The sequence below is a fragment of the Talaromyces proteolyticus genome, assembly GCF_021365285.1.
Source record: "Talaromyces proteolyticus strain PMI_201 chromosome Unknown BGW36scaffold_2, whole genome shotgun sequence".
Classification (NCBI taxonomy): Eukaryota; Fungi; Ascomycota; class Eurotiomycetes; order Eurotiales; family Trichocomaceae; genus Talaromyces; species Talaromyces proteolyticus.
This window is the reverse complement of record NW_025764278.1, coordinates 1,309,178-1,330,781: the sequence shown is the minus strand read 5'-3', so window position 1 is coordinate 1,330,781 and position 21,604 is coordinate 1,309,178. Positions and strand designations below refer to the sequence as shown.

Genomic DNA, 21,604 nt, shown 5'->3' with positions numbered 1-21,604 from the left:
ACTCGGATATCACGTCGCATGCGTATGCTTTAAGATTAGGAGAGGGTAGATCGGGGGTTTGGGCTTGCATGTGGCTTCTGAATTACTGCTGGTTGCTGTTAGTTATGTTGTGACCATAAGTTGTTTTGGATAGACATACCCCATCGGCCGCAGCACCACCACCAGCGCCACCAGTCTCACCCTCAAAACGAGGGCCCAGTCGAAGCTCCTAATATACGATCAGACAAGACGGTCCATCATATTGAGTAACTGATAGACTTACTTCTCGATGATACTATCCACGAACAACAGCAAACATTTGTTAGTTCCTATTGCGAACAATGCTCATAAAGTAAAGAAGAGAATCGTACATTGATTTCTGTGTCCACTCTCTGAAGCCGGTGATCAGTAATATATTCTTGACGATGACCTTTACAGCCGCTCACTATAATCTCTTGATTGAGCGCCTGTAATTTTTGAGCCAATTAGCTTGATGTGTATATCGCAAAGAGATAGAATGATGCTCACCGTTATCTGAACGTCTATCAACTATTAATGAAAAGTAGCTTAGCATTAAAAGTAATCAAAAAACTACCATAGAAGTGGTATAAAATTACTTCAAGCCTTTTTTTTAAAAACTGACTTGTATATTAGTCTATGCTATGTTAAGAGCTTTGGAATATACATACTGCAATAACGTTCCGGTGATACTGAATAATGATCATGTAAGCTCATGTTGATATAAAATCCGAATTATTGCATACCTCTTCGGAACCCTGATATTCATAAAGCTATTAATACTTGGTCAAGACAAATATAAAGATTTTACTTACCACTTCACATCTCTAAACAGAGCGAATTCATTCAATATCAGAATATTACCATTTAAATAACAAACTGGATTCAATTAACACACCTCCTGGTCCTATTATACGGTCAGCGTAAAAGTAAATCAATGAATTTAGAGTCTCATACTTCCTGGGTAGTCCGACGTGGACAATCGGACTGAGTGTGGCCTTTTAAACCACACAATTTGCACTATATTCCTTTCAGTATCAAAGAAATACAGCTGATAATATGAATATATACATTTGGGTCTGATTTTAATAAAGCAAATATTAGCAATGGTTATATTATGATTAGAGATTCACAATTCACTCACTGGGAAATTTGAAGTCTTTTTGAAATTGGAGCGAATAATATTGATTAGCAACCTCTAGAATATAAAATAGTGGGAGGAATAAGCGCCTTCGAGGTATGTGAGCAGCAAACTTACCCATTTTGGAGCGTCTTGCTAGAGAAGAGAGTATATAAGTATAGCACAATGGTATCAACGAGGATCAGAATAAACTTACAAGTATGGATTTTGTTTCTTTCAATAGAAACCTACAGTTAGCCTTCGTTTCTTCAGCAGTAGTATGAAGTGTATCTTCTTATAAGCTCCTCCTAATGTGAAAAATTGCTTAAGGCGAATATCTGACTGACTTACGGTGCGATCGTCTTCTAATATCACATCAATCAGTCATTATCATTATCTGGAAGAGGGTTTGCATACTTACATGAAATTTAGATTGCTATATAGCGACAGCGACGTAAAGTTAGCAAAGATAGGCATACCGTGTAGCTGCGAGGGGTCATGGAGCATAGCTTACGCAGTTGCGATCTGGTGAGAGAGCAAAAGGAAGCAATTTGATCGCAAACAAATATTATAGGAGGGAGGCACAGGGGTTCTAATCACGTGCCTAGTCTTGTTTGCCAGACTCGGAAGGTGCGATAGTTCTGCCTCAGGCGCCAGTCCGACTTGCAGCCATTACACTAGAAACACTATATTGCCTGGCGGGATGTCATTTTCACCCTCTTGTAGCCTACATCGCATCAACAGCACATGCTATGAGGGAAAGTCTAGTTTGATATGGGACCATCGGGATAAACTCTCTGACATCAAGGCTCAGTATGAATTCTAAGATAGTTTGGACAACGGACATTGGGCCCTTGGGATTTTTATTGAGTTCCTTAGGTAGGTATTCTACAGACTGAGGGTGGACAGTGGCTTTGAGTCATGTGCCTCGTAGAAGCTGACCGCATCAGATAGAGGAATATTCAACACTCCCATCACACTTCCCATGGATTAAGGAGAGTAGTAGGTTCTAATGACTGGCTTCACTAAAAAAATCATTTTGAGCAGATTTCAGTTAGTTGGGCTCTTAAATGAGCCAAGGCCGAGGAAAAACAATATAAATCTTTCGTCGCAGAGAGGGAATAGATATTCTGGGGTAACGCCAGCGTGACCAACATTTTCTAGCTCGCCTAGTTCCCAGTGCATAGCTTCCAAGGCTTGTCATGAAATACTTATTTCCTCAGTGAATTTCGCCGCATGTCTGTTTTAGACCTACATCTATCAGCCTCTCTCTGCCATCCATAAGCACAGCCTTAGAACGAGTCCAGGCACGATTCTGGGCAAGAGTCCAGGCACGGATCTGGGAACTTCTCAGATAGAATCCAGATCCTAGTGCAACCCAGCTAAGTCGTTGGTCGTCCCAGATGCAGATACCAAGGTAGTCTATAAATTGATCGTCGTCGCCCAGTTTCGGTTTTGAATGACCCGAAGAAAAGTCCTTGGGAAGTTTATCCCTTCTCTTCAAACAAGCTATGAGATGAAATCCAACTCTGCGTGCCCCGATCTGCTTTCGTTCTTCAAACCTCCAGCACGGGTTCTCTTCGAAAACAGTAGCAAATACCCATTTCTCAAGCCCGAATTTAGAAGACTGGCGACTCGTAAATGGAGTAAATAAGCGCGAATCATGGGGAAAGCTCAAGAAATCACGAGTAGCACCTAGTACACACTTCATCTCTTCAACTGGATTCGTCGAAAACCTCTTGAATGAATACGGTCTAAAATATGGATCGATTCGCTTAATTGTTGCCCTGTATTTAGAAAAGTCATAATCATCTGTTGTTAGATCGGGACAGATTTCCTGGATATTCCAATAAATAATTAGATTCCAATATGCCCGCATAATTCGCGTCTTTTCAACCCTGGACAAAGACCACCATGCAACAGCCTGGAAATCAATCCCAGCCTTAGAATTTTTAATAGAGTAATTATGAGTCTCTGTATTAGGCAGAATGGGCCATAAAGCCTCATGGATGTTATGGAGAAGCGAGACAAAGCATATGTGTTGAAGGGTCTCTATACGATATGCTGTTAACACCAGGTAGCGAGGACCCGGTGTTCCATTCATAAACGCACAATATGCTGGAGCTGTGAAAAGAACTTCTTTCGGGAGATTTTTGTACCTATGAATTAGGCTTTCCAAGGTGAAATTTGAGGATGTTAACAATGTGCCTATAATAGCAACTATACGAGCTTCATGCTTAAATTCTGGGATTGAGCGCTCTATCGCAGCATCTAAAATATAAGATGAGTCGATGTTAAAAGCTGTATTTGCATTTGCGGAAGCACAGATAAATTTGTATATCGTTGAAAGATCTGGCGCGTATCGAAGTATAATAATCCACACCTCCAGTGGAAGACGATTAAATGAGCTGAACATTGTGGTTGCTAAACGGTACTTATTGTTGTGACTTTTGAATAGGAAAAGCGTCAAGTGCTTTGATGCATCAAGGGAAGAATCGCCCTTTGGCAAGCCTGGTTGCGAATGGGTTGTCTTGGAAGTGGAATTTCTTATCAGAGAATCCCAATAATACAATAAGTGGATGATATAAGATCAGATATTGGTAGAGAAAGAGGTTTTAATGGAAAGAGTGTAAGAAAGCTAGGCAACAGTAACTATGACCGGGTTGCAGTAGAACTAAGTTGGCGGGCGAGAGATGGACTCCAAAGCGCAGGCACGACGCGCGAATGGATTGCACTCCAGCGCGGATGACTGCACAGGTTGTGATCGCGTCGTATGGCAAGAGGAAGTGGAAAAGACTCAGGATAAAAGGGAAGAACAAGTGGAGAGGAGGGGAGAGGACGAGGTGGTGGTGTGGTTAAAACGGCAAAAGATAGTCGACGGGTCGCGGTGACGATGGGCGGACCAGGCCCGAGGCGGCAAAACCAGCCAGATGCAGGAATTCACAGGTCCCACTATTACTGAATAAATAATAAATACCTTTTAAATTTAATATGGCGTAAAGATTAAGAATTAATATCTAAAACTATCAGTTTTAAGTGAAAAAAAAGATTCAAATAATAAGCTTTCACAGCCCACTAAATCAGATAAGATAAGCTGTAAATAATAGTCTCATTGCACAATCGCGGATCCATTGTTTGCCTAGTCATTTTTCCACCAAGGACTTTCAGCACTTGGTACATGGTGTCTCTCTCTGTCGGATCAAGTTTCGTCATCATGGGTATCACTCGCTTTGTCTCAGCATCGAGATTTGAGAAAGTTTCCTCCATCCACTGATTGAATCGCATGCTTGCATTCTTAGCTGTTGTTTCTAACAGTTCCATTAAGATGGCGCTCCATCTTTCATCGTTAAATGGTATCTGTGCCAGCTACCTAGTCGCATCCGGTGACAGCTGTTCAGCCATTGCAGCTAGTCACAGCATTACAGTAGATAATATCAATTATTATAATAATGAGACCTGGGGCTGGATGGGCTGCTCAGATCTTCAAATTGGTAATTACATCTGCCTAAGCACAGGGAATCCGCCGTTGCCTGCCCCTGTTGCTAATGCAGTGTGTGGACCCCAGGTGAATGGCACGGTGGCACCGCCTGCTGGGGCCAATATAAGCCTCTAAACCCCTGTCCTTTGAATGCCTGTTGTGATATTTGGGGCCAGTGTGGCACTACGGCTGAGTTTTGTACTCAAAGCGACTCTGCCACTGGAGCTCCTGGGACAACCGCTCCTGAGCAAGATGGCTGGATCGCCAACTGCGGAACAGAAATCTTATCCTACAGTGCGCCTTCAGCATAGTTTAGAAAGGTCGGCTACTTTGAGGCCTACGACTGGCAACTGCCTTGTCTCTAGATGCTAACACGTCTGCCTATACCCATCTCCATTTAGCATTTGCTACACTCAATGCAGATTTTTCAATAAACGTCACGCACATTCAAGATCAATTTAACGCATTCATCGGTATGACTGGAATTCAGAGAATCATAAGTTTTGGTGGATGGGAATTCTCGACCAGTTCTGCGACCTTTGAAATCTTTCGTGAGGCGGTCCAGCTAGCCAACCGCGCAAACTTTACAAACAATGTGATAAACTTTCTGAACGATTATAACTTAGATGGCGCGGATTTCGATTAGCAATATCCTGGTGAGCCTGATACTCCAGGTATCCCTGCATCTACAAAGGAAGACGTGAGCAACTTTGTTGAGTTCATGGCGGCGCTGAAGAGAAATGTCACCAGCTTTGCACCTGGGAAGATACTCTCAATAACAGCCCCAGCTTCATACTGGTATTTGAAAGATATCCCAATTACTTCTGTTGCCGGTGCAGTTGACTACATTGTTTATAAGACATATGATCTTCATGGACAGTGGGACTATGGAAATGCATATTCTGACCCTGGCTGTCCGGCTGGAAATTGCTTGCGATCGCATGGCAATTTAACGGAGACGCTTAATGCACTATCAATGATCACCAAAGCTGGCATCCCATCCGTACACGTAGTGATAGGCGTGACTAGCTATGGCCGTTCCTTCCAGATGACAACAGAGGGCTGTTACACGGAAATGTGCATACCCTGTTTCTCCACTAAAAAGGGCAGAAGATCATATATCAGTATATTTGTTGTGTCATGGTATCCTCGTTGAATACTGCAAATACCATAAATGTGGTTAATGGAGGAGGTAGCCGATGGGAGAGTTAGGTCGATGCATGCTCTTCGTTTGGTGTTAGTTGGTTAGCCACATTTACATTGGGGATGAAGGGTATTCGCGCCCCTTTGCGCCGGAGAGAGTGAACGAATTCCTTTCCAAGGCCACGTGCTGCTCTGTCCTTCGTCGAATTTGATCAGTGAAGCCTTGAGAGGATAGTTACCCTGTTACTAATTTTCATAATTTTAGAAAACAGAAAAAGAGGAGATAAATGAGATGGAATGAACTTACCGAAACATGTCTTGCCTTGCAGTGAAAAGGCAGGTAATGTTTGAGGTTTGATATGGTAAGACCCATGTGTGGATATCGTTGATAGAGGTCGAAACGCCATCGACAGAGCTGGTCGTCGAATCCTAGGAGAGATCCGACATCCTGTTATGTGAAGTACAGGTTCACTGGATAATGAGGGTAGCATGATAATTATGTTAGCACTTCTCTTTGTACAGAACACTTAGTCCTGTGCAATTTTGAAGTCAGTTAGATATATCAAAAACAGGTCGATCAAGTATGTGTATAAAAGAATTAGACTTAAACGCTCGGCATTTTTGATGTAATTAGAAATAAACCAACAGATCAACTACATTTGCTAGTTACAGACAGATTCGAAACCTGCTTCACCTTTTTTACTCTCTCTGAATAAATTTGCCCCACTGATACACTACACATTCCGCTCAGTCCGGACATTGTCCCGAGACTACTTCGGTTTGGGCTAAGCAGGAAGCCACGCTCAAGAGGTGCCAACGCTTACATACTGAGAACTGTCAGCGGCCAAGCAGTAACTATGGACTTGCCCGTTTGCTCGTAAAGCCTTCGACTGCAAACCTGCCAACCAGCATAGTTTCCGGCTTGGTTATCATTTTGTTGAGTTGTAGTACATACACCATAGCTAGTCCGCATTACTAGTATATAGAAACTGGTTTTCTTTATAAATTTTTCGTCCTTTCAAGAACATTGTGTCTATGCAACACTGTTTGGTTTGAAACTAATCGCTACAGTGTGAAGCACGGTCTTACTATCTAATTTGGCTGATCCCCATCTTGGATCAGTGGCTGCTGTATCGTTGAATACCCGATAAAGCTTCTCTACACAATTCGTGTCAACAATGGTAGGGAGTCCAAGTTCAAATGTTGTGACCCCTCATTAATGCGGGGGGCCAACAGCAGCCCTAACTGGTTTTTAAACCGCCCTTCCCTTGATCACTGCACTTCATCACTTCATCACCCCATCTCTGACCTCGTTGACCACACACGTTCCAAGTTAGCGGAGCTCTAGACCTTCTAGACCTTTATCATGGAACCACACTGGCAGATCTCACCCAACCCAAGCCAAGAGGCCGTCGAGTCGGTCACGAACCTCTATAACGCCATTAATCTTAAATTCCCTGAGGGGGTGAGAAATTTCGAGTCCAAGTGGGCCGCATGGCATAATATCTGCCTTAAAACCCCAACATCTGCAAGGTAAAGACCCCCCTGGCTGGACAATACACGCTAAGTCTGATTGCTCAACAGTCTCTATGCGTGTACGCAAACAGATGAGTTCGAGGCCATTAAGATGCTCGGTCCGAAGATTATCCAATTCGTGATTTTCAAGCTCGCGAGAGACGACATTCACCAGAACTCGTACGGCGTATTTTTGTGTAAACCTTTGCTCTCACTATCGCTACTATATAGTGGATCCTACTAACCATACCCTAGATAACGCGCTAGAGTTTGATACTAACTATATTGTTAAACGGGATAGGCCCCTAGCCTCCCATGAGGAGCTACAGCGTGAGAGCAGCCAACTTGTTGAGCTTAACTACCAGCGAAACAAAATCGTCGAAGAACGCATTGCAGCGTGGCAAAGGCATCATGAGAACAACCAGATACATAGTAACAGCATCATATACACGGAGTGTGAAGAGTACTCTGATCTACTCGAAATGGGCCCGAGCATTATTCCGCAGATAATGCTCATGTATGAGGAGAATTATGAAGGCTTCTGGCACGAGCTGCTGTACGAGATTATTCACGGCCATAAGATGGGCGCGTGGTGCTACCAGAAGGGCTACCTGATCGACATGTGGTGTCAGTTCTTCAACGAGCGCGGGTGGAACGAGATCCCTGTTTATACCCCTTCCGAATTCGACCGGATGATGTCCAAGATTGACAGTGAAGATGAGGAAGGGGAGTCATTCAGGCAATCTGGTCAACAGTGAATCTTGGCGACAATGCTTGGTGGGAAAGTGGACTCTGTTTATTTTTTATTTTTTTTATCAAAGTTAACATTATATAATATTCGGCATGCTTTCTTGGCATAGAGTGATGGTTGATTCTGAGTCTCATATATTGTTGTTAACTAGAATGAATCACTCAAGGTGCCGGCAGAGCCTTAATGTCAGTGTAGAGCTGCTAGGTAGTCAGTATATAGGAGTGCTAGTCTGTAGATAGTAATAAGCTGGCAGAATAATAAGATAAAAGAAAAGATATAATAGCTTTTTAAAAAGAATAATTATATAATAAAAAGTAATTTTTTATATTTTTTAATTGTAAAATTTTCAATAAATTAGAACATGAAAAAATAGTATTTTACCCCTGAGATCATTCTTAGACTTAGACTGCATGCAACATCGGAAAGAGCCCATCATTGCTGTGGTTGGTGACTTGGTGGGACACTGCGGAGGACAAAGGTAGCCGCAGCACTCGGGGCTGATCAGGAAGCAAATACCACGGCATGTTCAGCCTCGTCTGTAGCGCTATGTAGCCATTTAAGAAAGGAAATGCGCTGTTATCACTCAGACTGATGTATGGTTAATTGTTCTATCTTATTATAAGCAATGGCGGTTCTTCAACGAATCAGAATAAAGCAGCACGCTGTCTGCCTGGAGTCCATGTAATGCCTATAAGCCAATGAAATCACCCGGGGTGATGGAGAATGGACAAGGCTGAGACAGAGTGGTGTTAAGCGCCGGGACCCCTGCCGATCTAAGCATGGATTGAGTGTGCTTTACAGGCATGGAGCCATTGAGCAAGGCAGAATGCCGCACATCTAATGAAATTGGAGGATGGAAGATCTAGCTGGATGTTGCCTAAGCCCAGAACCCTACAGCACCAACCTAGTGGGTGATGAGGCTATTTAGATGGCGCACCAACCTGTCCAGCGGTTAATCACCGTCTTGGCTGAGTGCGCTAGTGTGGTGCAATGTCGGCTCAGACCATTCAGCGCGTCAGAGTCTCATTGTTTATTATTTATACTATTATCATTATAATTGTATTGTCTTGAGGTATTTTTTCAAGTCGGTCCCTACGTGGCATGCTACCTATGTCGATTGTCTAATGTTATACGATAATATACTATTGTCTGATTTGTTGTCAACACCTGTTGCTGCCATAGTTTCAGTAGGATCAGTCAAATTAGCTCCACTATGCGTATAAGTCTTTATAGAACTGAAGATTATCTATTTTGTATCAAATTGATTGATGCATGTGTTGTTTAGTAGTCTCAGAGGGAATTGGTCAAGCGACTCAGGTGTCGGGGGCTTGCCATCATGAGTGACATTCTAGTGACCGCCGGACTTTAGGCTATCCTTGTACAAACAAGGTATTGAAGCCTTTAATCTTGTTCCCGTCCAGCTGCTGTTGCCCCCCACTCCCATGTTCATAGATTCTGGTAGATAAGGAATATAAGAAAGAGCCTCCAATCATAATCAAACAAAATATAATTAAAAGAAATGTCATAGTGAAATGGCCATACTAGTCTACTCATGATCTTGACAATGCATTAGATTAACATACGGGGCGTTGGAAATGTATAAGGTAACAGACCTCGAAGTGAGGGCCAGAAAACACCTTTTAGACCACAGTGAGCTATGCGCAACAGTAAAAGATGCAATATAATTCGCTAATAGTTTAATCAGAATACGAAGGTGGAGGCAGAGATAGCAAACGAGAAATCGTTAAATACACGCAAAGATGTCAAACAACAAAACAACAGGGACACTTTCCTCGGAAGCATTCTTGCGATGTCCAAAGTGGGACCCCCCTAGGCGCTTTTCCTGCGGCTTTTGTATGAGGTGGGGTGGGGGGACTGTTCATGGGTATCTTTGGCGAAGGAGATGATGCCACGAGGAAAGCGTCCAGAAATGGGGTTAGTAGTTTATTGAATTTGTTGTTGTCAAGCTCAGGCCTCGGTTATGACTCGCGCCATGCTCTTTGGGGATTTGGGAGCTGAATCCCTAGTGCTAGCCACCCTGATCCATTAACCATGACTTCCCGGCATTTGGTGATAGCAAGAAGCTCGGTCAATAGATTAGACCAGAAGTTGAGATAATTGAGCTTCTCGTTGTCGAGAAATCTCAAAAATTAGTTCCGAACTGAGGGTAGTTGGTTTCCCAATCGATGGATCATCAAGGTTGTGAAGATTAGAATGTGGCACGGCGGCCCGAAGTGACCAGATCATCCCTGTCCTCATTTGATTGGCGGTCCCTGCAGCATGAAACGCGTTGTCGTCCTAAGGCTGATTTAGGGCGAGTGGTATATGCCACCGCAGGATTAGATGCACAGAGCTTGGATGCTTTGCTAGCCTGTGACTAGTGTAATTAGCGCGGGTGCAATACTGCTAAACTCGGCAAATATGACGACTTTAAACGCAGACCTTGTCTCCAACCTGCATGCCGCAAAGATTTTGATTCAAGGAGGAAAAGGACTAAATTACGAGATTAGGGATAGCGACTGCTACACTGCTACATACAAACCCCCCCTCGCGGCGTTTTTCAGGTCGGGGTTGAATTGCATACATCCCGTCGTCCAAGCTGGACCAGGGCAGTTAGCGTGGCTAGTAGCGTGAGCAGTGTCGACATTGCTGCCATACGAGATCGGGCCGCGGCATCACCAGAAGATGTTACATTGAATGCGTTGGCGTGCGTGGTGCCGCACATATCAGCGGATGTTGCTGTTAAAAGATTGGGTGCCCGCCTAGTCCTGCTGAGTGAAGAGGGCAGCATTTCTCACGGTGGTGAATTGGGTTATATTGCTAATGGGGTCATTACTTTTTAAAGAAAAGATAGCAGTGTTATGATATAAGGTCTTTAACTATAATAGATATCTCCTATGCTATAAATAGATCAAAAGTATTATAAAATCATCAGCCACACCGCAGATACAATAGCAGTCAACGACAGAGGTCCCATGAGCTTACTTCTCGTCGACTCACTTGTGGTGTATCCGAAGTTCGCCGAATTGTTATTGAAACCAACGGTACGCAGCCATCCTGGTGTACTAGTATCATTTCTAAGAATGTCTGAATGATACGTATCGATGACACCTGAAAAGGTCAGTCTGAATTCCCCAGCGATTGTTGTGTCCCCCGTGGTCGAGGTGGAACCCGTCTCATAGATAGGATCAGCCTCAGCGTATCCCTGCAAAGTCAAGTTTGCAGTGGAGCCGTCAAACTGTAGATCTATGTTTGGGCTCGGGAGATTAGTGCCATTAAAATACCCCTTGTCCATGACGAACGACCATTCGGAGCTGCCAGCGCATGAAGTTGCGGTACGGACAGTGAAACCATTCCAGCCCACATAGCCGCTTGATATGGTGCTGGACAGAGTGTACGGTGGGCTTGTGGTGTTTTCAAGGGACCAGATCCAGTTATTTGAAGGATCGTCAGTACCATAGAGAGGGCTAAGCGATCTAAGTTAGTCATTGAATATTAATCTAGGCTTTAACGAAGATATGACTCACGTTGAGGAAAAGAGTGCATACTCCAAGCCAGGCATGAATATAATTATCTGGCCTGACAGCAACGTTGAGAAGTTGAAATCAAGGGGCCAGAGCGTCAGAAAGGCATTGACTGGGTCATTAGCCGAGTTGTACAGACTTGGCTCTGTGAGCCCTAGTCGTGCGGTGTAGTTTCTGGTGCCGGTTTGGTTGCTGAACGCTGCTGGACATTGACTCGTAATAGAAGCTGCCACTCCGCCATACGGTATGAAGTCGACTTGTGCAGTGGCATTGTAATACCTGTTTATTTGATCAGTATCGTCTCTCATAATCGGGCCCTAAGAAACTTACGATCCAACCCAAAGGTACAGATCATTTAGACTCGCACTCACGTTACCTGGTCGGTAGTTGAGGGAAGCGTTGTAATTTGAATTGTCTTCTGCTGCAATGGCAGCAGCATAGAGAACCATGCCCAAGGCTGTGGGAAGAAAACGCATCTTTGCAGAAAGTAAACACGGGAAATGGCTTGCTGTGGACATTTAAGTCCGACAGGACCAAGCAGCTAGGATTCTCTCCTGATAAGTTAGCTTGGTAACTTGATGGCGCTGCAGACCTGAGTTTAGTTGGTTGGCCATAGTAGACTGAACCTTATCTACAACGAATGATCAAATCCGCCGGTTCTGTTCGTTACAAGATACGGAGTATGTAGATTGTTACATTGCACAGGTAACACCTGCTTGGCATTCAAGTCCGCGCTATCACGCGGCCCTACGAGCTCAATGTTCCGATTGGTAATCACAATTACTATTAATAAGTAGTTAACTAATTTATAATTTTAATTATAATTAGATTTATATTAAAAAATCATTTAAAATACATTAAATAATAATAAAATTATTTTTATATTGAGCTAATTGGAATGAAAGGGCCGCGTAATAGCGCGGAACCAAATGTCAAGTAGGCGCCGGTTACAACTTTACAGGTTAGAGTCTCATACAATAGTGTGCATTAGTTTACTAACTATATAGTTACCGATAGGTCAGTGTAGTTTCTTGTTCATGCAGGGACCCTTGCTCGTGGCATTATGGTGTGCCAGGTAACCGCATACTAGTGATAGGGTCGTTTTTTATGGCATGGCCAGCCGGACTTGACGACCGCTGTAAGGAGCAATACTACTTTAGAGCTAGCCCTAGAACAAAATCCAGCTAAGCTTTTGTTCCTTTCGAAAGAGGACTAGAGCAGCATTAGATATATTGTTAGCCAATAAGTACCAAGTTAATTCCCCTCACTAATGAGGGGACCCCTTTTTGGTGTAGTGGTTTTTTCGGTCGACATCTAGTTTATGCCGCGAGCAATAAACAAGCACTGCGCCGCATCCGCGCGAGACCATGCGAGTACTGGCAAGTACTGGAGCAAGTGAGCAATAGAGTCAGCGTATGAGCAGGTACTTGCTTTATCACTTACTCATCTCGCTGACTACATAGTAGAGCTTGTTTGGGGGTGCATGGGAGAGCACGAGGGCACCAGACGACTAATAATACTTTGTGTCCATTGCGCATCCAGCCAGAACGCAATCTAGTAAAGAGCTGCTTATCGTTCTATCATGACTTTAATCGAACCAATGCGTACAGAGTACGTTCTAGCTCTTAGAAAGATATCGGGTATTCATAGCATAATTCCAATTAAACAAAGAGAAAAAATGCACAAATTTCGATAAGAAGCTGTTACTGAGACACTAGCTAGTGATGGCTTCCAAGGCTAGACCAGGTACCAGGGTAGGATGGACCATTTCATTTGCAGCCACAGCCTTGGAAGGCTCCAAGGGCTGAACGAATAGTCAGGTAGCTGAACAGGTATATAAAGGCCCGTCTAGTACTACGAACATTGAGATTGATCAGACAAGTCACTTCTTTCTTTTCTTTCTTTCTTCCTTGTTCCTCAAGATTCAAGATCCTTCGTCGTCCAAACGTTGAAGTGGAACTATCATGCGGTTCCTGGCTTCTATCCTCGGGGCTTCGGCTGCCTGGCTTGTTGATCAGGCTTGTGCTACCAGCCTTTCTGCGCTAGAGAATGGATTCAACTCTCCAGCTAGTATCTCTGCTCGTACTCGAGTTCAGAGGCCTACTCGATGCCCCAGTCAATGCAACAGCTATGACACCGCACAGTGGTTTGTCTACCCAAGTGCTTCAAGGGTTGCTCGCTGCAACGAGACAATGCTGTTGGACTTCACGGTCTACAACCCATTGAATGACAGCGACAGGCGTCATACAATCCGCAGTTGCGTTGCAAATAAAACTGGTACGCTGAAAAATGCTATAGGAGCCACATCATGCTGCCTAGTCTCTTCACAGTCCGAAACTACGTACCAGGTTGGGTCATGGAGTACCCCAAGCTCAACGGTCTCCAACAGCTCCAGTGAGGGCTCGTCTGTGTTACAAGATGTCTCGGCATACATGACGGGGAACTGCCAGAAGTCGTCGATCTTCGCGTTCTCTGAGTGTGCACACATCGCAGTAGGAATGTATGTCGGTGGCAGTGTCCACCATCCCCAGAACATCGACTCCGCGGTGAAAGAAGTGGCCAACGTACTTCAAGACACAAGCTCTTATCAAAGTATCACACTGCAGCACTGTGGGAAAAAACGCAAACTTTACTCTGGGTATTGCAGTCGACCTCAACGGCGATCTTGCAGCTGTTCAGCAACATGTGCAAACTTGGAGCGATGGCGATTGCGTCTCCGGGTTCACCACGATTAATAATGTGTCTAGAACCGTTTCTTCCACTAAATTTAAAGATTCATCTGCTCCTGGACAGTCAAATAGCACGCTGAGGGGGAGATCTTCCCATATGTAGAACTCTTCCGCAGCGCTCCAGCGCCGTTCAACCTGTTCGTATTTGAAGGTAGTTTGGGGAGATTTGTGTGCTTCCCTTGTCACTGAGTGTGGAATCACCGCCGACGAGTTTTACGAATACAATCCGGCTTCTGATCTCTATTCAACCCTTGCGATCGGACAATATGTCTGCTGCTCAGCAGGCAGTCTCCCTGACCTAGCGCCATCTTCTTACGCGAACGGAACTTGCTACACATATGATGTGCAATCCGGAGACACGTGCTCCAGAATCGCAGCTGACTATACGCTGACTGTGGATGACATCGATAGCTTCAACTTCGATACTTGGGGTTGGTACGGCTGCGATGATCTGCAAGCCGGTTCATCTATATGCCTTTCGAATGGTACTGCACCCTTGCCACTTCCAATAGCCAACGCGGTTTGCGGTCCTCAGGTCCCAGGAACCAACTTCACAGGCACTACTAACGCCGGCGAATGGGCCGCTTTGAATCCTTGTCCTATCAATGTGTGCTGTGATATTTGGGGCCAGTGTGGAAATACTCCTGACTACTGTAACTATACTTTGGCTGCCAGTGGAGCTCCTGGTACAGTACCTCCTGGCTCTAATGGCTGCATCTGGAATTGTGGAACCACAATCATCAATGACGCCACAGAGCCTGCGGCTTATTCAAGTGTTGGATACTTTGAAGCAACGAACATTGACCGGCCTTGCCTGGACATGAATGCCTTCACCATTGGTCCGGAAAGTTATACACACGTTCTTTTCGCCTTCGGAAACATCACCTCGGACTTTGCAGTCAGTGTCGCCGGTGCAGAACAGCAATTTAATTATTTCACTGAATTGGTCGGCATGAAGCGCATCATCTCTTTCGGTGGCTGGGATTTCTCAACGGACCCTGACACCTATATGATCTTCCGCGAAGGTGTCACCGCGGCCAACCGTGATACATTTGTTGAGAATGTAGCCAACTTTGTCACCGGAAATGATCTTGATGGAGTGGATTTTGACTGGGAGTATCCAGGTGAGCCTGATATTCCAGGAATCCCCGCAGGCAGCGATGAAGACGGCTCCAACTACCTGGAATTTCTCACTGCAATGCGTGCGGCTTTACCAGACAAGTCAATCTCTATCACTGCTCCGTCCTCCTACTGGTACCTAAAAGCTTTCCCTATCGTGGAGATCGCCGAGGCCGTGGATTTCATCACTTACATGACGTACGATTTGCAGGGAGTTTGGGACCTTGAAGATAAATGGGCCCAAGACGGCTGCACAGCGGGGGATTGCTTGTTCAGCCATGTCAACCTGACCGAAACGATGTGGGCGCTTTCCATGATCTCCAAGGCGCCCGTGGCCACCAGTATGATAATGGTAGGCGTTGCCAGCTACGGCCGCTCTTTCGAAATGACTACAGTGGGCTGCTGGACCTCGTCTTGTACCTGGGAGGCAGCTGGTGAGGCAGAGCCATGCACACAAACAGCAGGCTACATCTCCAATGCCGAAATTAATCAGATCCTGCAGGAGAATTCTAATGCACAGTCGCTCTATAGCAGCGGTGACTCCTCCAATATCCTAGTCTACAATGATACCCAGTGGGTAAGCTACATGAGCAGCGCGAATAAGGCCAATCGCATGGCGTACTACAAGACTTTCAATTTCGCAGGAACCGGCGAGTGGGCGATCGACTTGGAAGCATTTGAACCATATGTGTCTTCGTTCAGCAACAGCACCAGTCCTGGACTTACATTGGAGGAGTTTAGCAGTGATCCAGGTGGCGAGACATTGGATGTCGACACAGACATTCCATGCTACAGCGTGAGCCCAAGTATGAATACCAGTACTGAACTTGAGAGTGTCGTGGTTTTGGGGTCTATCTATATTGATGAAATTTTTACTGAATACGCAGGTAAGCTCACTCGTTTCGCACCCAAACGTGCTGTCAACTGATCCTTTTTTTCAGGTGACCCAACGGATTGGGTATTCCAGATGACAAGCGGTCATCTACATGATACATGCGCCTCCTTCCCATCGACAGGAAGCGGCTACTGCTCTGATCTGGATGAACAATGGTGTTTTGATGGCACTATAACAAGTGGCCTGTATTGGGCGTCGTTCCTGGCTTCAGAGCTTTATGCCACTTGGGTTCAATGGTACGACGCTTTCAACCAGGCTAGCTTTCTCAGCTTCCTTGATATATCGACCATCGCTACAACCTTCACGCCTACGACGGTAGGAAATAGTTTGAGCTTTGGCAGCTTTCTTAGTAGCTTTTCCACCGCACTCGGTATAGGCACCAGTGTGCTTCCGGATCCCACAGGTTTATTCGGTGACTTCAGCTCGGGAATCAGCACCATTGAGAGCATCATCGGTCTTTTCCCCTCGGAGTCCGATTTTACTCTCCCGGCTGAGTCTGATCTTGAAACAGGTATGTCTGTCATGCTGGGGACGCTGGTAAACTCGACTCTATATGCCTTGAGCAATCTTTCCATCGCAGTCTTCGAAAATCCGAACGAAGCCGCCACCAAGATTTCGGCTGATCTGATCGATGGGCCATTCACTCACCCTCTTGCCAACTATTTCTACAACGCAAAGACTGTATCCACAATCAACACTGGAAATTTTACGGCCCTGATAAACAAAATCACCAGCACAATAGAAAAGTACCTAGTTGGTGCTGCTCTCGCTGATGGCGACTATTATGTGGTGAAAGTCACAGTTATCAGTGAGGCCGATTGCACTGACGTTGCCGAATACTACATGAATGACGCCTGCTACAAGCTAGCCTACCCTGGCTCATCCACATCTGTAGCTGGCCAGTCCATACAGGCCGAAGCCAGCAACACCACCATCACCAACATCGAGAGCTACGATATTAATGTCGCAGACATGATTCAGAACTCCGAGGCCTGCCAGAACGCTACTGGAGTTTACTACGGTGCTGTGGATGTCAATGTCACCGATGTGGCTTCAAGCGGCACTCTCCCTGCTTGCTTTTACAACCTGCCTGTCTTTCAGCTTCACGATGTCACCCTTACGTCTTCGTCGGGTGGTGACTGCCAAACTTACACCCCTGCTGGTGAATTCAGCCCCTGCTATATCACCTTTTACCAGAATGGCAGCACGTCCACGGTCACTGCCGGGCAAACCTATCTGCCAACCAACTTGCAGTCGGCCTTCACTGAAAAGTACTGTACTTGTGGTTACACACCACCCTGCGAAGGAACGATGAATGGAACGACCAATGGAACGACCAATGGAGTTAATATCGTGCGCTAGTCTTGCTTATCTAGCATATTTACCGAAGAAATGTGATGTGTGTGTCAATTTTATGTCAAGGTGTACCTGGCTAAGCAATCAAAGAACGTGAGACCATATTCGCACTAATTATATAAAATTTTTTCTTATGTCGTAAGGAGCCCTAATGTCACATGAATCGATAACTCGCAGCCAATAAATAACTAAGTTATTGTAGCAGAAGCTACTACATAAGCACCATATATTAAATATTTATATAAAAGACTTTTTTAATTCTTTAAATTAGAAATAGTAATATCTAATAATATCTTTGAAGATATTAATTATATAACTATTAATTATTTTATATCTAGATTATATTTTTCATATTATAATATAAATAATTCATTATTTATTTTTAATTTATAAAATTCTTTTATACATCGCTATCTATTAGTCCTAATCAGAAAATAGAATATAATTGATTTTTATTACATTTTTGAGCGATTTGGACTCTCAGTCTAATATTTGGAGTAGTAATGCTTGTTTTTGTAAGGAGGGGGTGGGTGCGCGTTCGGGTAAAAACGCAAGTACATTTGGACTAGTACCTTATTTCCCACGAAAATAGGTCTGCAAGCCAGATAGACAAGGCGTTTATCTGCAGCTGAATACGCCATAATAAGCTCTTGAGTAGACATTCAACATTAATTTTCAAATAGGGTCTGCAGGGAAAGCTTCTTCGGTGGCGTCCGAAGTTGCAAGGAGTTGACTGATTGGCTTGATCGTCACGCTCTATCCATTCCCTTGATAACCTACACAGCAGGACAGCATCGCGATATCTACAACTCATCGTATCTCCCCCTACATTCCTCTCTACAATACCACGCAAAGATAGGCTAGTTCATCTACTGTCTAAGTAACCCTTTAAAGGGGATGTATAGCTAACATTGCGATTTCTGCATGATTTCTTAGCCTGTGTTCAGAACCGAACATTATTGGGCTGTAACCGCTTTTCCTGGCGACATCCCTTACAGATTGCCTTTGATTCCAATATACTTGACAGATCAATCGTTACATATTTCTACAAAACTCCCTAAAGATTGAGTCAGCAGATAGAGCGGTGTAGCTGAATGAGGCCACATCAGCACTACGTGTTCCATGCTTCCAACCGCTTTCCTTGCTCCCGAGTAGTTGATGAGTTTTGTATTCTGACACCACTCTGCTCTCATTAAGGGGAAAAAATTCGAAAGGCATTAAAACGGGGAACTGTTACCAATATTAAAAATGGAAAGGGACCCAAACCTATTATTCGCACTATAACTTTATATGGAAGATCACATTGAGTTGGAACATCAGCAAAAGGGAAAGAACCAGTTAGAAAGGGCGCTTGATGAACTTTGTACTTGGCTCCTTACAGCGAGCTGCACGCAACTTAGCTGATCACCCTGGCATGATTAACTAAGTTATTTACCCTTGCTCTGTAGGTATGAGGGAATTCAGTCAGATGCCGCCAAGGAACAGCCTGGAGTACCACGAGGATGGAAGTACGTATGGCCACGGAGCTCATACTCACATCTTGATTCGAAAGAATAAACCATACCGATCTCGAAACGACCGTAGTGCTCAGAGGAAAGTTATATGATCTACACGGAAGCGGATACACACTACATCGACTATCTCGCTGTATATCTATCGTGTACAGGATGCGCGTTGTATTTGTGTGTTGGGAATAACGGTGAAGCCATCTAGGAACGAGAACTTTACACAGCGTCAGGGCGCTAGATGCCAGGCCAATCATATTGCTTTAACATAGAGACACTAGTCATAGCTTGATTTATTGCAAGCCTCCATTTCGCATCTACTGTGCCTATATCAGATACCATTTCATATATTTAGGCTCCTTATTCTCACAATTCGGGAAATCCGTCTTCACATTGCTTGAAACCAGTCACCACAACCGCAATGGCCCAACCTCTCGATGTTGAATTCAATACAATTGATGGAGTCACTCTGCGTGGTTGCCTATACCCAGCGAATCAAAGAGGGCCTGGTGTTGTGATGACCTCTGGGGTAAGACTGAATCCCAGTACTCTCCATATTTTGAAGGTGCTAACCGTCTTCTTTACGCTAGCTTATTTGTGTTAAAGAAGCTTTTGGTTTACCAAAGGTAGCGCGAGATTTCCAGAAGGCTGGGATCACAGCCCTTATCTACGACACGCGGACTGTTGGACAGAGTGGTGGTCACCCACGCAATGATATAGATCCCTATAAGCAGATCGAGGATTGCTCAGATGCCCTCACATTTCTTGCCAATCACCCGACGGTAGACCCATCACAAGTTGGCCTTTGGGGGGTTTCCCTTGGCGGAGCAGTGTCCCTTTGCTGTGCTTCCTTAGATCCTCGCATTCGCTTTGTGATTAGCGCCTGTCCGATACTCAAATGCGAACAGAGAAAGGAAAGGCTCCCACAGCTGCTAGCAAAGGCCGTGCAGGACCGGGAGGCACAGATCAAGGGTAATCCGCCATTTTATCACTTAGCTTTCGCAGAACGCCGGGGGACTATAGGCTCTTCACCATTTTTGGGGGCCCATCACGCTGGATTAAAAGATTTGAGCATAAAAGACCCTCTTAATCCTACATCTGAACACAAGCTCAATCATGAGGTCTCCTTTCTCCCAAATCCACCAAACGCGGCAACCATTCAAACGACATATAGATTCTTAATGTGGAATCCATTCCCCATATTGGAACATCTGCACTCAACCCCTGTTCTTTTCATTATTCCGGAGGAGGACGAGTTTATACCCCCCAATGTGCAGCTTAAATACTTTGACGATCTCCAGGGACCCAAGCGACTGCATTTGGAGAAAGGTAGTATCCATACCAACATCTTTGATAGGGAGGGCAACCAGGAGATTTTGAACAAACAGGTAGAATTCGTTCGAGATGCATTGAATGGATGTGTGGGATCTAAAGATCCCAAATATTAGGGGCCGCAATGCAAATCACCGTCAAATCGCATGTTTATTCTCAATTAGGATGATAGGGGATAATGACCCACCATTACCAAACTATCATACAAGCTAGGATATTTATCATATCTTAACTGTTAAGGATTGAAACTATAACGTGGTCTGGTAATAACCACCTATCTCCACGCTATCAAAACGATAAGCAAAAATTGGAGACATCCCTACACCACAACTATTACCAGCATGGATTCTAGAGTAATAATTCTGATAGTGCTGCAAAGGAATAGCTGGCAGTAAAATACAAACACACCAAGCAACACAGAATTGCGAACTTGGGTAAACATGCGTTCATTCAAACTAGATCTGGCACCACAAAGCCTCATATCCTGCGTGGTGTTACCAAGGAAGAGGTTGTCAGTGTAACACAGCCCAATAATAATAGGCTTGTAATTTCAACTGACAGGCAACGTGGTTACATATTCATTATAGAATTACCCGCCATAACCCCTCTTTTTGAAGGTCAAGTCAGTGCTGACCGCATTGTTTGTTGGTTATCATCCCCCTTCATAATAAGATCTGCAAGGGCCCTATAGTCCATGTATTAGCAGCTAATAGTGTTTGGAATCTATATTTCCCTTCCCTCAGTTAGTGTGTAGTTGCTCTCCACGTCATCTTGTATTGTTACCTTGCTGTTTGCATATCCTGACCGCCACTTACGACCACTCCCAGTGAAACTCACGCATTATACCGGATATCAAAAGCCTCCTCGACTATATGCATAATATGTATTTTTTCTGAAATCCAGCTCTTTGCTATTCAGGTGGTAATGTAGGTAGGAAAGATGCAGACGTCAGTAATGCGGTTAGGGTTGCACTGCATTCTAAATCCGCTTCCCTCGGCCGATTTGTGTTACATGAATTTGGGAGATAGGACAGCATTATGTCAGCTATTCTAAAGCGAGAGCCTAGAATTAGTACTAGAGGAATTTCACAGGTGATGATCTGCACAAAGAATGCTGTCAGCACCGAAACTCGTTATCAGA

At 44.5% G+C, this 21,604-nt stretch overlaps 7 protein-coding genes across 7 annotated transcripts; 4 read left to right on the top strand and 3 right to left on the bottom strand.

Moving 5' to 3' along the window:
* Window positions 1-35: 35 nt before the first annotated feature.
* On the bottom strand, window positions 36-1,617 carry BGW36DRAFT_354944 (uncharacterized protein; the record flags this gene model as incomplete). Its single annotated transcript, XM_046213584.1, has 16 exons — window positions 36-95; window positions 140-208; window positions 263-274; window positions 351-446; window positions 508-528; window positions 669-689; window positions 744-770; window positions 813-824; window positions 896-904; window positions 955-1,017; window positions 1,142-1,195; window positions 1,256-1,273; window positions 1,335-1,365; window positions 1,469-1,482; window positions 1,539-1,553; window positions 1,597-1,617. The coding sequence occupies 16 exons, from the start codon at window positions 1,615-1,617 to the stop codon at window positions 36-38; spliced, it is 543 nt and encodes a 180-aa protein (XP_046076545.1).
* Window positions 1,618-1,975: 358 nt separating this feature from the next.
* BGW36DRAFT_369468 (uncharacterized protein) lies at window positions 1,976-3,961 on the bottom strand. The gene has a single exon (XM_046215143.1). It carries the CDS (start codon window positions 3,531-3,533, stop codon window positions 2,337-2,339), a length of 1,197 nt encoding a protein of 398 aa, XP_046076544.1. The 5' UTR covers window positions 3,534-3,961; the 3' UTR covers window positions 1,976-2,336.
* A 481-nt stretch (window positions 3,962-4,442) lies between these two features.
* On the top strand, window positions 4,443-5,751 carry BGW36DRAFT_354942 (glycoside hydrolase superfamily; the record flags this gene model as incomplete). Its single annotated transcript, XM_046213583.1, has 4 exons — window positions 4,443-4,667; window positions 4,772-4,889; window positions 5,018-5,190; window positions 5,242-5,751. The coding sequence occupies 4 exons, from the start codon at window positions 4,443-4,445 to the stop codon at window positions 5,749-5,751; spliced, it is 1,026 nt and encodes a 341-aa protein (XP_046076543.1).
* A 1,297-nt stretch (window positions 5,752-7,048) lies between these two features.
* BGW36DRAFT_457774 (uncharacterized protein) lies at window positions 7,049-8,096 on the top strand. Its single transcript, XM_046221991.1, has 3 exons — window positions 7,049-7,271; window positions 7,323-7,450; window positions 7,509-8,096. The coding sequence occupies exons 1-3, from the start codon at window positions 7,105-7,107 to the stop codon at window positions 8,009-8,011; spliced, it is 798 nt and encodes a 265-aa protein (XP_046076542.1). The 5' UTR covers window positions 7,049-7,104; the 3' UTR covers window positions 8,012-8,096.
* Window positions 8,097-10,924: 2,828 nt separating this feature from the next.
* BGW36DRAFT_423084 (uncharacterized protein) lies at window positions 10,925-12,004 on the bottom strand (the record flags this gene model as incomplete). The annotated part of the gene is made up of 3 exons (XM_046219789.1): window positions 10,925-11,471; window positions 11,532-11,807; window positions 11,859-12,004. 3 exons carry the CDS (start codon window positions 12,002-12,004, stop codon window positions 10,925-10,927), a joined length of 969 nt encoding a protein of 322 aa, XP_046076541.1.
* Window positions 12,005-13,492: 1,488 nt separating this feature from the next.
* Window positions 13,493-17,633, top strand: BGW36DRAFT_423083 (uncharacterized protein; the record flags this gene model as incomplete). Its single annotated transcript, XM_046219788.1, has 4 exons — window positions 13,493-14,120; window positions 14,176-14,267; window positions 14,361-16,263; window positions 16,318-17,633. 4 exons carry the CDS (start codon window positions 13,493-13,495, stop codon window positions 17,631-17,633), a joined length of 3,939 nt encoding a protein of 1,312 aa, XP_046076540.1.
* A 1,920-nt stretch (window positions 17,634-19,553) lies between these two features.
* Window positions 19,554-20,580, top strand: BGW36DRAFT_423082 (Alpha/Beta hydrolase protein; the record flags this gene model as incomplete). The annotated part of the gene is made up of 2 exons (XM_046219787.1): window positions 19,554-19,661; window positions 19,723-20,580. 2 exons carry the CDS (start codon window positions 19,554-19,556, stop codon window positions 20,578-20,580), a joined length of 966 nt encoding a protein of 321 aa, XP_046076539.1.
* Window positions 20,581-21,604: the final 1,024 nt, after the last annotated feature.